Source organism: Gnatocerus cornutus, chromosome 2 (assembly GCF_029298725.1).
Source record: "Gnatocerus cornutus isolate USDA-ARS CGAHR chromosome 2, icGnaCorn1.1, whole genome shotgun sequence".
Classification (NCBI taxonomy): domain Eukaryota; kingdom Metazoa; phylum Arthropoda; class Insecta; order Coleoptera; family Tenebrionidae; genus Gnatocerus; species Gnatocerus cornutus.
In genome coordinates, this window is record NC_142234.1 from 5,476,007 (window position 1) to 5,489,295 (window position 13,289).

General features: G+C 33.4%; 1 protein-coding gene across 5 annotated transcripts in view; it reads left to right on the forward strand.

The window, feature by feature from the left end:
- Nucleotides 1-13,289, forward strand: part of Sh (Potassium voltage-gated channel protein Shaker) — a 220,172-nt gene that overhangs the window by 87,881 nt on the left and 119,002 nt on the right. The window contains exon 1 of one of the 5 annotated variants that reach the window (XM_088050406.1): nt 1,118-1,239. The exons of the other annotated variants lie outside the window; for them this stretch is intronic. Coding sequence (XP_087906532.1) covers nt 1,142-1,239 — 98 coding nt within the window. The 5' untranslated portion in view covers nt 1,118-1,141. Of the gene's footprint in view, nt 1-1,117; nt 1,240-13,289 lie in introns of those variants that run through there. 5 annotated transcript variants of the gene reach the window in all.

The following is a 13,289-nucleotide window of genomic DNA, read 5'->3' on the forward strand; positions in this document are numbered from 1 at the left end:
GAATGGGTTTTTTGATTTTTTTGACCTTATATTTTCTGCCCGGCTTTACAAAACATTTAAAGAATAAAAAAGTGAAGATAATTGATTTTTAACAAAAAACTAAAGAAAACCAATATAATTTAGAAGAAAATGGGGTATAATAACAGATTTTTTTTTTCTTTTTTTTGACCTCAATTTTATAACTTTTCAACAAAAACTAAAACTACTAAATCTGATTAAAAACTTCCGCCTCCAGCGCCGTCTGCTGGTTTTTTCCATTATTGGTTCCGACAAAATGCATCCCTGCAACATAAATTAATTAATACTAAACAAGTTTTCCAACATTTCCAGTTTACCGCTTACACCATTGCATTTGTTAACAAATAATTAATATTATAAACGTCACGTCCTTTATGTCGCTTTCCACTCTTGTTCACGCCAACGATGACACAACAAGTTGAGCATTACCACCAAGTGTTATACACTGCGTTAGACTGTTTGTATTTCTTGAATGAGTAATGAAATTAACGTACACAACGTTTGTTTTTTCTGCTCTGAAGCGTTCGTTGGCAATAAAACGCACCGAAAAGGTGACACACATCGTCATTAGGATAAAAGGGGATTTTCCAAGTCCACTTTGATTAGCAACGGAATAATACAAACCCGAGAAAATCTCGTTTTTCCGCTGCGAAATTCCTACAAATTTACAGCAATTAAGTCGCCAGCATCTTATGTTTACTAATTGGCGGCGGTTTCCGGCCGGTACCTGAACATTTCCCGTCAATCATTCATTAGTCGAGTTAAATTGATTTTCTTTTGATATCGGTAAGTGGTAGTCTTTACTTTTCCAATCTTTAATTTGTTTGGTATCTTTCAAGATCAATACGGATGTATGTAATTTATACTAATTTAAAACTGGCGTTTTTCACGTAATTCCCTCTCACTTTGCCAACCCTCCTCAACCCAGGAAACATCACATTGCGCCTTCTGGAAATATGGCAATTACCATTCGGGGGCGCCTAAAAAACCGCGTGTACGTCGAAACGATCGTCGTACGGTAGGTTAGGGGGCTTACGATCGATGGGCGGTGGCGGCGGCGACGTTGGCGGTGGCATAACCGACGGAAAGCGCCCATGTCAGTGTGCGGCGGGCACTCGGGCCGATGGGAGGCCCGGCAGATATGCCCAGAGCTCGCGTTACCCTCGAAGCCGAGGCCAACAGTCTCTACCAGCCGCGCAGACATCGTCGCCTTCGCCGCAGGTACCGCTGTCTTGGGGAATCCAGCTTTCAGTGTCTTTCAGTCTGTGTACCGCCAGTCAGCAGCATCTACCGTACCACCAGCACCAGCCGCTTCTTCACCCCCATACACCCCCATCCACGTGTGTTGCTCGACAACGTGCACTTTGCGGTACTTTTGTTGCGTCCGAATGTTCGTGAACGCTTTTATGCTTTTACTGTCAAGAGATGATGGTATGTGCGACTTGCTTGGAGATGAAAGCAACTAATGTTAAAAAAATACGGAAATTTCATTTGTTAAGTTGTCTTCCTCTTCAAGTATTTTCCGCGGCTCTGTCTCATTCATTTTTCATCCACAAATTTCATTACCCATTTCACACCTCCACTAATCTCTCATACCAACAGTTTCACCTAATAAAAGAAAAGGTACAAAGCGAAATAGTGACAGACACAAGATAAACGACACAATGTCTTAAGGTCAGCCAAGCCAATCTAAAATGGTAAATTGCAAGGGTTTATTCCCGAACTTCCAACACCTAGAGTAATTGCTACCACCAGTTCTATCATCTTAACACAAAACATTATTTTGGTGGATAAAAGTGGGGATTTATTATTTAAAGATTAGTCTTACAAGGTTGAGGTTTTGTCTTCTCATGTCGCTTTTCTAGCTTCGTCCATTATTCGCTGCTTCTTTGTTCGACTTGGCGGAGCATGATGCTAAGTGCTATTGACCGTTAAAATTTCCTGAATGATTTCGAGTTCGTGGAAAATTATTTATTTAAAGAAAATTAAAGTGGGTTTTGAAGTTGATCAAATCGGGAATAAAAAATTGTGGGAACAACAATTTAAACAGACGTGCGGTCGTTTCATTGAGGGAATTAACAAAAAATTTAATTAAATTCAAACACTTTTCAATCGTTCATTTATTATTGTTTCAAATGTTTGGAATACAACTTTTATTCTTAAAATTGCTAGTACTATAAGACAATAAATTATATAGTTGGTCCATCATGATCTTATTCGAATGTAAATATTCATAATTTTTGACACGTCCGGTTCTACTGGAACTAATTTTAAGACCCCTTATATTATTGCATTTCTGAATTTTACATTTAAGGGTTATTTTGTTATAAATTGTAAGAGTGCCATTTTCAAGATATCTTTATTAAAAAAAATAATTTAAAATAATTTGGCCGTACAATTTTTATAAACAGGTGAGTAAAAACGGTAAAATTTTGTTTCCAAGATAAGAAAGCTATGATCGATTAAAAACTGCCTCTTTATTTGGAAAATAATATGCAGGGTGTGGTCTGTTGTCGATTACACAGTGTAAAATATTGTTTTATTTCAAATAGAACAGCCTCTATTTTTTATCACAGCCTGACAAAGCTAAATTTTGTGTCGATGAGCAAAAGTTTGGAAAAGTTAATTTTTTACAATTTTTTAAGCATGCGTTGGTATTACGTAGGTATATGACAATACATGAAGTTAACGCAAAATTTAATTTTACCTTGATCTAAGATAAAAATAAAGGTGTTCCAACTGAAACTAAGCTATATACAAATCACACTCTGTATATTATTTTTCAATTAAAGTGGCGATTTTGAATAGACCATTTAGTTTACTTATCTTAGAAACAAAATTTCATATTTTTGCTCACATGTTTTTAAAATTATAAATAAATTTTCTATGTTGTGCAAATTAAATTTATTGTAGAAAAATGAAGATATTTTTGTAATGGTAAAATTTAGAAATAACACGTTAACAAAGTGGTGTAGAATCCAGATATACAGTAGACTTCCGATTAAACGATTAAAAAAAAAATGTTGCACAAAAAATCAACTTATTACTGTTTTTATTTGTTGTACAGTGGACCAAAATTTTAAAACTTTTGGAATTATGTCGATTTCATTGTCTTTGTAGACTGGGCTACCAGTTTTATCGCAGTTATATTAGATTTGCATAGATACACAGAACTTCAATTCCAAGAACAATCAAAACGCCAAACCAAATTTGCCGTTTTTTGTGTAAATTATTCATTTTCTGGAAAAACTCGGATTAAATTCTGGATTAGATCGGATAACGCGGAGGAATTCAAAACCAGAGGTTACTTGAATAACGCGGAGACTCGAATAACTGGGACTCGGATAATCGAGAGTCTTCTGCATAATAATATACAGGGTGGCTCATCTAAGACTTTCCAGACCCATATCTTTGTTATTTGTCGATTTTAATGAAGATAACTGAAAAGGTAACGATTTATTTGGGATTGCGAACGACACTTTTTTCTTAAAAATGTCAATTTTATTTGACTTAATTAAAATTTAAATCATTTAAAGTTGATGTTATCTTATAAAGCGACAGTAATAATAGGCGTTCGCTGAAAATAAACCGTCTAGCAGGCTCAGTTTCCAGAAAAAGAGCAAAAACTAAGCCAACATTTCCAAAAGCTACAAAATTATCTTCAGCTATAAAATTAAGGTCAATTTTGGGCATTTCTGGCATTTGTTTCAATCTTTTTTGATATTTCTCATTTCCGGTTATACAGTATGTCCCCGGATTGAGTTCACAAGAGGGAAAAAAACGTTATTTTTCATTTTACAGAAAAATGACAAAGGAATAATATTTTTCGCTTAATTTAAAATAAATAAATCTTTAATTAAAACTTTAATATTATCAAGCTGTGTTCTGGAAATCGAAAAAAACAAAAAATAACGAAGAACTTTTTTATTTTAATTTAGCAAAAAATGTCAAAGGAATGAAATTTGTTTCTTAACTCAAACCAATTTCTACTATTTGATTGGCCCATTACCTGTTTTAGCACATAGTTTAATTCTAACTCGTAATTTTTTCGACTGTTTCGAATTTTCTCAATTATTGTTAAGGATGCAATTGCATTTTTTTCCAATTTTTTAATACTTACACATTATTAGGAAAATTTTTCTTTAATCTTTAACGCACTATTTGATTTTGTGAATCCACAGCCTGCTATTATTTGAATACGATTACAAAATTTAATAAATAAAAATAATGAAAAAATTAATTTTAAGAGTACAAACTAATAATTTTGAAATTTTAATTGCAGATTTATCTGTTTTGAAATAAGCAAAAAATGTTATTCCTTTGTCATTTTTTTGTAAAATGAAAAATAAACTTTTTTTCCCTCTTGTGAACTCAATCCGGGGACATACTGTAGATGAATTATGATTAATTTTAACCTACAGACGTCTATTTTGGCTATACATTGACCCAGAAACCGAGTGTGTGGAAATTCAACCTTGTCAAAAAGCAAGGTCAACAGGAGTGCACAAAATCAACGCTTTCATTTGTTATTTGAAAGATATTATTACTAAATTGTTTAAAGAAAATAACTATTTTTTTCTCCAAACGTCACAAAAAATTACTATTTTTAGTCGTTTTTAGACAGTAAAGTAGGCAATTTTGTTGTAAGTAATGAAAAGCGCTTGTTGACACAGAAACACTTTTTCTACCTAGGCAGAAATAAGTCTTTTTTGTATCTTTTGCAGTTTGCAAGAAAAATGCATTTTTCTGATTTGCTGCAAAAAAGTTTGAATCTTCATAACTTTATCAAAAATGATAATTTCAAAATAATATTTGAATACAGTTTTTCAGACCACTAAATTTTTATTTTAAAGGAAAAAACCGCCTTAAAATTTGAAAAATCAATTTTAGGTTCGGTTGGGAAATTTTTACTCAAATGGGATTTAAAATAAGCAAGTTGACCATAACTTCCGGTATAACTGGAATTCTCTAGAAAATATGAATATTGTCATTTGATTAACTTTGGCTCCCAAAATTTGAAATTTCTACCAATAGTGGTTTTTGGGAAAAGTAAGTCAAATAATCATGTACTAGTCTGTATAAAGATTTTAGAATGTCAAATTAAAATTGCCAAATTATACCAGAAACTTTTGTAAATTTGAAAATGAAAATGAAAATTGAAAATTTTGTAATTGTAAATTTGGCAAAAGATATTTCGTTTGTTTCGCATTTTTTTTGAAAAAAAAAATTAGATTTTCAAAATCGAGCTAAGACATCTCATCATTTATCTTTATCTTATAATTTAATCATTTAATAAAAACGATGACTTCACCTAAAATTTCCCATTCATTGCCGTTTATTTGGCCAAAGATCTTTTTTGAACGTGATATTTCTCTCAAAAACTGTCGTAATAATGAACTTTTTTCCCGGACAGGCAATTTGAATCACGCCCTGCATCTACTTTTACCGCGTCGTGTTCACTAAAAACTTAAGAAAACGCGTTAACGACTCTTTCAGCTTTCCTTCAAATCTAAACCACCGAAAGAAAGGTGAATGTAAGATTAATGATCAAGAAGTCAAGCGGCTAGGGAGCCAATTTGAAATCTCTGCGTCTGAGCTTCCACATTTTTTCAGATTATTTTTCTTCCTCAGAATTACTTACACACCTCTTGTGTGTACTTACTCCCATTTGCATGTTATAGAATCGAGGTTAATGAACACCCTCTTCGCCTTGCACGACCGCGTCCTCGCAACCTCGCAATGATCACTCCAGAAGAGTACCATTGCCTTGAAAATTAAGACTCACGATTGATTTATTCGTCCAAGAACAAAAGCACCCACGCCAGAATAAAAAAACGTCTTTTCAGGATGCGGTCGGTGTCTCGTTTTATTAATCACGTTGCGGGTTCGCTGTTTTCCGCTTACTTATTTATGGATTGGCGATGTGGATAGTATTTTGATATCCAGACTCTTTTTGCATAATAAAGAAAAATGTCGCAATTTATTCCAACAACATCTTGTCGTGATCAAATATGAAAACCTCCCGCGAAAGATAAAGTTGCGGTATCAGCAAAAGTTTATCCAGGATTATTGTTAACGCGGAAACGAAAACACCGTTGGGTTATCGATTTCGGTTCAATAATTGGAAGAATTTTCAGAAAAAAACAAATTCGACACGAGACGTTAACACGGACTAAACGGTCAGTTTGCTCATGTCGGATGAATAAAAGATAAAAGCCGAGATAAGTGTTTTGATGACGGGACTTCGGTGGTGGCGTGTTGCCAGACGGATTTTAATGCTAGTTAAATTAGACCAATTTATTGACATGAGTAATTAGATGCGAACGAGCGAAGCGACTAGACAAGACAATGGATAAATTAATGTTTAGAAATGTGTCTTTGTATTTAATTCCGCGATCGTTTCAGTTCCCACCTCCTTCAGGGATGTTCTTGATAACTACATGCCGACAGCGCATAAATCTTCCCATTTTTATGGAAAATCTATGTCGGAAGTAAAAATTTCTGCACTTTATTTCTCAGATCGTAATAAAATTCACCATTAAAACCGAACCAGTCATTCCCTCATCTCACAATACCGTCACTTTTGCACCTTCACGAACATTTCGACGCAAAAAGGCGATTAATCAACAACGTGGTGTGCTTTTTATCAACGCCCAGAAACGGAAAGCTTCCTCTGTGTGCAAAGACTAAATAAATTCATGCATGGAAATCATTGTGGTGGTTCAAATGTGCAATGCTGTAGTTCTAACCCGCTAAACTGTAATTTTACGACAATAAAAGTGTTAACCCAAAGCGTCGCTTCTGCTTTTGTACCAAATGTTTTGTGTTTCTAATTTAACACGTGAAGATGTACAGAAATCGTGTCACAACCATGAGATTCTGAGAGCTTTCGTTCTAAATTTAGATGATTTCCGATCCATTTCAATGGTAATTGCTTATTACGGACCCAGACACTGAGAGGCTGTCGAGGATGATTCAATTATTGTAAAAAAGCTCTCATGCCAAAATCAAGTCAATTATTAATTAATTTAACTGTTTTATTTTAGTCCTGCGAATAAAAGCTTGCAGCTTCCCCGCTTCTGCTAAATACAACGTTATTTGATGCTTCTAGACATACCTACTTTTGAGTTTATATACGTTTACAATTGTTGATAAATTGTTGTGCAAGATCAACAGTTTACAAATCATTTGAAATGCAAATGCTCCACGTTTGCCGCTAAATGTGTTTACTTTTGGACAAGCTGACACGTGTTTTAGTGACAGACCATGATAATCCGGTTATACTTTTGAATTTTAAGCTCATATCGATTTCTGCTTCGGATAGGATTAATGTTTTCAACACCACTGTTTTGGACACTTTATTCTCATTCGGTGTAATCTGCGGTTCCTCTTGAACAAACAGATCAACGAGTTGGAAGCGCCAAAAATAGACTTCAAGTACATAACTGAAGATACTCGACAGTGAGATTTTTGAGCTTATTACTGTTTGGTAATGAGTAATGACTTTACAGATGCAAGTTGCATCTGCTAATTTCGAACCAATTGGTAAGTTTCTGTAATCAGTTCGAGTCAAGCACAGCGGATCGATAGTTATTGAATTATGCAGATGTTAATTATTACTGTGGGATATATTGGATTCCTCCCACGTTACTGAGAAGCGAAATGTCTTGACAGCGTTTTCATTTATACGTTTTTATACATGATGAATCACGATGAGCTTAAGTTGGACGTTTCAATGAAACTCCACCCGGCTCTAAAAATCTTCCAATTAAACAGGAAGAAGTAAGTTCAGAGATTGTTTGCTTACATTTTGTATAAATATTTGTGTGAAACGTACAAATGTGGAAATGATCAGAATTTTTGACACGTTTCAGTTTAAATTAATCTGAATTTCCTGGGTTTTCAGGTTTTCAACGATATGAAAAATTGAAAATGTTAAAAACAATTAAATTTTGTTATATGTAGAGTTCGGAAAGTATATTTATAATAGGCTCTAAAATAAATAAACTAATGGTCTAAAACGCTCCGTTAAACGAGTTAATGAAAATGATCTTTATTAGCCATGTGCAGGTTGTTACGTAAGTAATTGCAACCGATTAACAAAAAATGCAAAAGCATTCTTACAATAATAAAGCCGTTTCTTGTTAGCAAGGGAAATTGATCGTTTCAAAGTTGATCAACAACAATTCAAATATTTAATTTATAATTATTTAAGAATTAAAGGTTGTGTTAAAAATTAATTGCAAAATTTCAATGCACAAGTCACTTCACAACAATTACACTGACAAGTCATTATTTGTGACAGGTGAAAGATTTTGTTCTATGAAACTTGATTTATGGAATAGTATTTATAAACATAAATATAAATTTATAAATATAAATATAAATTTATAAATTTTGGGGCATATCGAAATTAATTTTTGTCAGTAAAAATTATCTGCTCCTTACCACAACCCTCTGAGGGTTGAAGTACCTATTGTAAATCAGATTATGGACGTCACTTAACAGAGCCTTATGATTCCTCTATTGGACGCGATGTCAAGTGCAAAGTTCAGTAAACTCCGTTTGCTTTCCTCATGGACTTTTCCAGTGGCGCATCAATATTTTGAAATTGTAAAACTGTTTACTCTGGCTGTGAAAAGCCTTAAACTTTCTCTTACGAATGTCACTGAGAAAATGGTGACGGTGCCACGTGCGTTTGCGACATCTTCGGTTCAGGGTGGCCAGTGGGTGGAGTTCCAAATATACAGGTGTCCCAGAACTCACGCCTAGCAGAAACAAATAAGAAACGAAAAATGCAATTTTTTTTCGTACCTAATGTGTACCAAAATCCAAAAATTACATAATGAAATTGTCGAATCCCAGAAGCTCAATTGCACGTGGCTTCATGTATATTTTAAGTTGGTAGGTTTTAAAAATAAATTTTAAAGACCATGAATCATTTGTTCAACTACTAATATTTGAATGGTGTTATGCAACAAAGACCCAGCCCTCAAAACTTTTTACCAACTGTTAAGCGCCGCTTAAGGACCTAAAATTTATCAAGCTATTTATCTGACTGAGGTGCTACATCACTGTGACTGCAATTTTGCGCTACAGAATCAATAAAATTAAAGTTTGATTGGCTCTGATCTCCGTTTGTCTGTCTAGATCTTTGTTGCATAACACATTCATTTTGCATCTGATGTTCTGTGTCAAATGTGACAAATGAAAACCACATAATGACTGTTCTAAAAATAACCTTTGAGAACTATTTTTGATAAATTTGACTCTTGAATTAACTAATTTAAAATGGATGCAACGAACGCATGTCGTTTTATTTGTCCGATTCCACCACGTTGAACCCATCAACTTGAATGTCACCAAATTTGACACCAAATTTGACACCAGATTCTCTACTAGACACTGTTGCCGGTTGTATTTTTAGAGAAATTGCGACGTTGGTAGATTTATCATTTTGAAAAAGAATATACACGTTGCCAGATTACGTGTTATAACAATTCCTCCTTGTCCGTAAATCTGGATTTGAATGGGATCAAAAAGAAATGGTCGTTTTAACGGTGGTTTTCGTTTTTTGGATGGTTTTGGGTCTCGTTGATCGATTCTTGAAGGTGTAAATCGCTCTTCAGAATGACATGTGTCAACTGTCAATTGTGTTTATTTCGAGTGTTTGTGATTAAAGTGTCTTTTCGAGACATTTTGTGTCTTTTGAGTCGTTCGGGCTGTAGTATTTGGGTAGTATTTGGGCATTCGGATTGTTAAAAAAGCAATTTTTTTTACTTTCTTGTCATCAAAAGGAAGCGGTAACGTAATTTTGAAAATTCTGACGTGGTTTTGTAGTGTGGAAATGATGGAGGGCGTTTTCAAAATTGGTTGTGAAAATCAATAAGTAAAATTAAAAGTTTACAAATTAAGAGGTACAAAAAGAACTTCTTTTTGTCGTTGGTATTTGGGGTTTCCCGTTCAAATCGGCAATTTTATTTAAAGTTAAGTTAAGATAAATTTTCGAAAATGTACATAAGTGGTCATTCTTAATAGACTTGAGAGAAACTCGCGGCACTACTTGCGCGGATTCTTGCTTACGTGTTTAGACTGTTTGCAATAAATACTGCAAGTTTTTGTCGCGAGAACGTGATGAGTTCTGGCTTTTGCAATTTCTCACAGACCTTAATTAATTTTGAAAAGTTGCGAAAACTTGATCAAGATCAAAAATGCCTGAATACACTGAAGAGAAAATCGTTTGCGCGAGAACTTCCGCAAGTTCCAGAGAGTCAACTTGCAGCACTAGGAACAGCTGTCCGACAGAAACCCACGCTAGATTTTTTGCTAGTCTTTTGCTGCCTTTGAATTACATAGACAGGAAAAGATCGGTAAAAATTGAAATTCCAAAATTGTACAAATTTTCTTTTTTTTGCGCCCTTTTCTTGATAATGAAAAATATGAAATTTTGGCATAAATACTCCTTTTCTATCGAATTGCATTGCGAGTGGGACATTATTCCCTGTTTAACCCAGATATACATACCTACAATTTTTTTGTTAATTTTTTTATATTTCTGTAACTTGATTTTCTCATAATGATGTTAAATAAAAGTACAAATAATAATTTCTAACTAGTTATTTGCGCTTGTACCGTAATTAGGGCGTCTTTGCAAACGGACAATAAGCAGAAGCAGTAACAAATTAAAGTAAAATGTTTCAAATAAAATTTTGTTAATAACAACAAATTAACTCTTGACATGATACAATTTAAAAATTTTGTTGCAATTGTGTCTATCATATCCAAATTTTTACTCAACAAATCCTAAAAAACTTACCTCACAAGTTTGAGGTCTATTTGATTAGCCATTGGTTAAGTTAATGTGATAATTTAACATTACTTACTACAATCAGCATCAAATAAACTGCCCAAAAGACCTAGAATACTCTCTTTAACAGAAAAATATTGACGCGATCTATTCAGAAAAGCTAGATTTTGTTTAATCCTGCTAATAAGAAACCTTTGCTGTGTGTCTTTTTAAAAGGACAGTATATCTGGGTTAATTACAGATGTAATGTGTAATTGCAATTTTTAAAAGGATCAAATCATTTTAACGAACAAGATGGCATATGAAAAGGACATAATTGTTTATTTATAAAAATTTCCAACTTAAATTGCATTGCCTATTCTCATGGTTAATGAGTTTGCCATTTAATTGTATTTAACTTGTCTACATGTTTGCAATCACATTCTGCGTTTACCGACATTGGTGATAATGAGAATGTTAAGACGGAACGAGGTATGCTCAAGACAAACAACAAAACATGCTATTATTGTCCAAATTTGAAGTAAATTATAAAAAATAATGAACAATTTAAAACCATTGTCAATATTTCTGTCACTGTTCTGTGTCTAATTGTCAAATGTTGACATAACAATGCATGAATGAGATTGGTACATCCTAATGAGTTTGGTAAAAATTTATGTACAATCCCAAACTTGACTTGAGTGTAACCTTGAGACCACAAATAAAAAATAAATGACATATTATGTTTAGTTAACAACTAAAAGCGACATCTGCCACATTCCAAATAAGCGATTTAATTTCAGCATGTTTATACATTCAACTAGTCAAACTCTCTAATTTAGAAAACCTACAAGTCTATCGATTTGTTTTTCCTCTCAGATCGCATACCCAAAATAAAATCTTTAATCGAAATGTATTATTTATGTCTCTAATTGAATCAGGAACTTCCCAAATTGACTTATTTAATAACATCGATCCTGCTATAGAATTAGACAAGCGTTTAACTCCACCAATATTCATGTCTTTTTTTGAATTATTTACACGCTGTCTAATAAGTATCTGATAAATAAAATATATTTTTGACCTAGAGAAAAATGATAGTAAAGGAAGGACACAACTAATCAATTAGGCAATAAATGAGCTGCGAACGAAGAGAAAAATTCCTAGTTCATGCTTCGAGTAAAAATAAATGGGACCAGATGTAACCCATCGATATTGTAGTGTCAATCATCGTTTTTCGACTAAACTCAGAATAAACGAAGCATATTTGCATTCGCAGATGTTGACAGATAATGAGGGTTAGCACCACAGACTAAACAACTCTACGATTTAATAACTAATAATAATAATAATTTAATAAATATAGTTCTGATGCTTAAGCGTTATGTATGCATAATACATATAAAATTCCTCACTTCCACGGATAAAGTTCAACAAAAAACTTTTGTTCGAATTGAAAGCACGTTATTGGCGTGCGCATGTAGAGTATAGATTACTGCGAAATATGGCATGTTTACCTTGAAATTTTTTTCAGTTTTGAAAGAATTCTCTAAGAACCGTTTAAATGCACGCATTTCGCGACCGTGGTACAGTTTCGAACACAACAATTAATGTAGTTTTAAGATGCTAAATTGTAAAATGTTTTCAATGTTTTATTCATAACTCTTATCTTTGAATACAAATCCCGAGTTGGCCTGGTTTATGAGTTGCCAGTTGAAAAGAAAAAGCCTTAATTAATTTTTAAATCACTCCAAAGTTTTCCTAAATATTGTAAAGTTAAATTGCTGGAGACTTCGTCAGTGGGCGGGATTGTGGTGGCGCATCTTAATTGTGATTTTCAAACTAAATATGGAATAGGTTTTCCAATGAGTATCTTGAAAATCTGAAATTTGAACAGCTTTAAATACAAATACACAGGTGTATGAAGAAAGCTCGCATTTGTAAATTTAACTCTTAGGACCCTGAAATGAAGACCAAAATAAGCAATAAATCGCGAAAATTAAATTTTCATAAAATCTTGAACATAAAAGCAATACCTAACTTTTTCTTAATAAAAAATGATCAGAATGGCAATCATAAATGATTCGATTTGGAATTTTAATGTTTTTTAAAAATCGTTAATTTTAGACTTAAATTTGGTAAGTATAAGAACTTAAAATTTGATTTTGAGCAACTTTTCTTAATACACTACAATTCACAAAAAATAAACGCTTGGAATAAGTCGACCAATTTAATTAGAACTTTGGTAAAACATATGTGAGATAATTTCAAACGATTATTGATTCATTCAGCTATGTATCTAGGCAGGATTGAAATTAAGTGTAAAATTGTCTCCTGAGGGATTGTATCCAACGCCGTTTGAAGTTCATCCAAGGATTGGGGGTAAACAGTGCAAACTTTTTGCGAGTATGTCTTATACTTGCTTGATAGGGTTCATGTCGGGGAAACGAAATGGCTAAGACAAGACGTTAGTGTAATTTTCCTC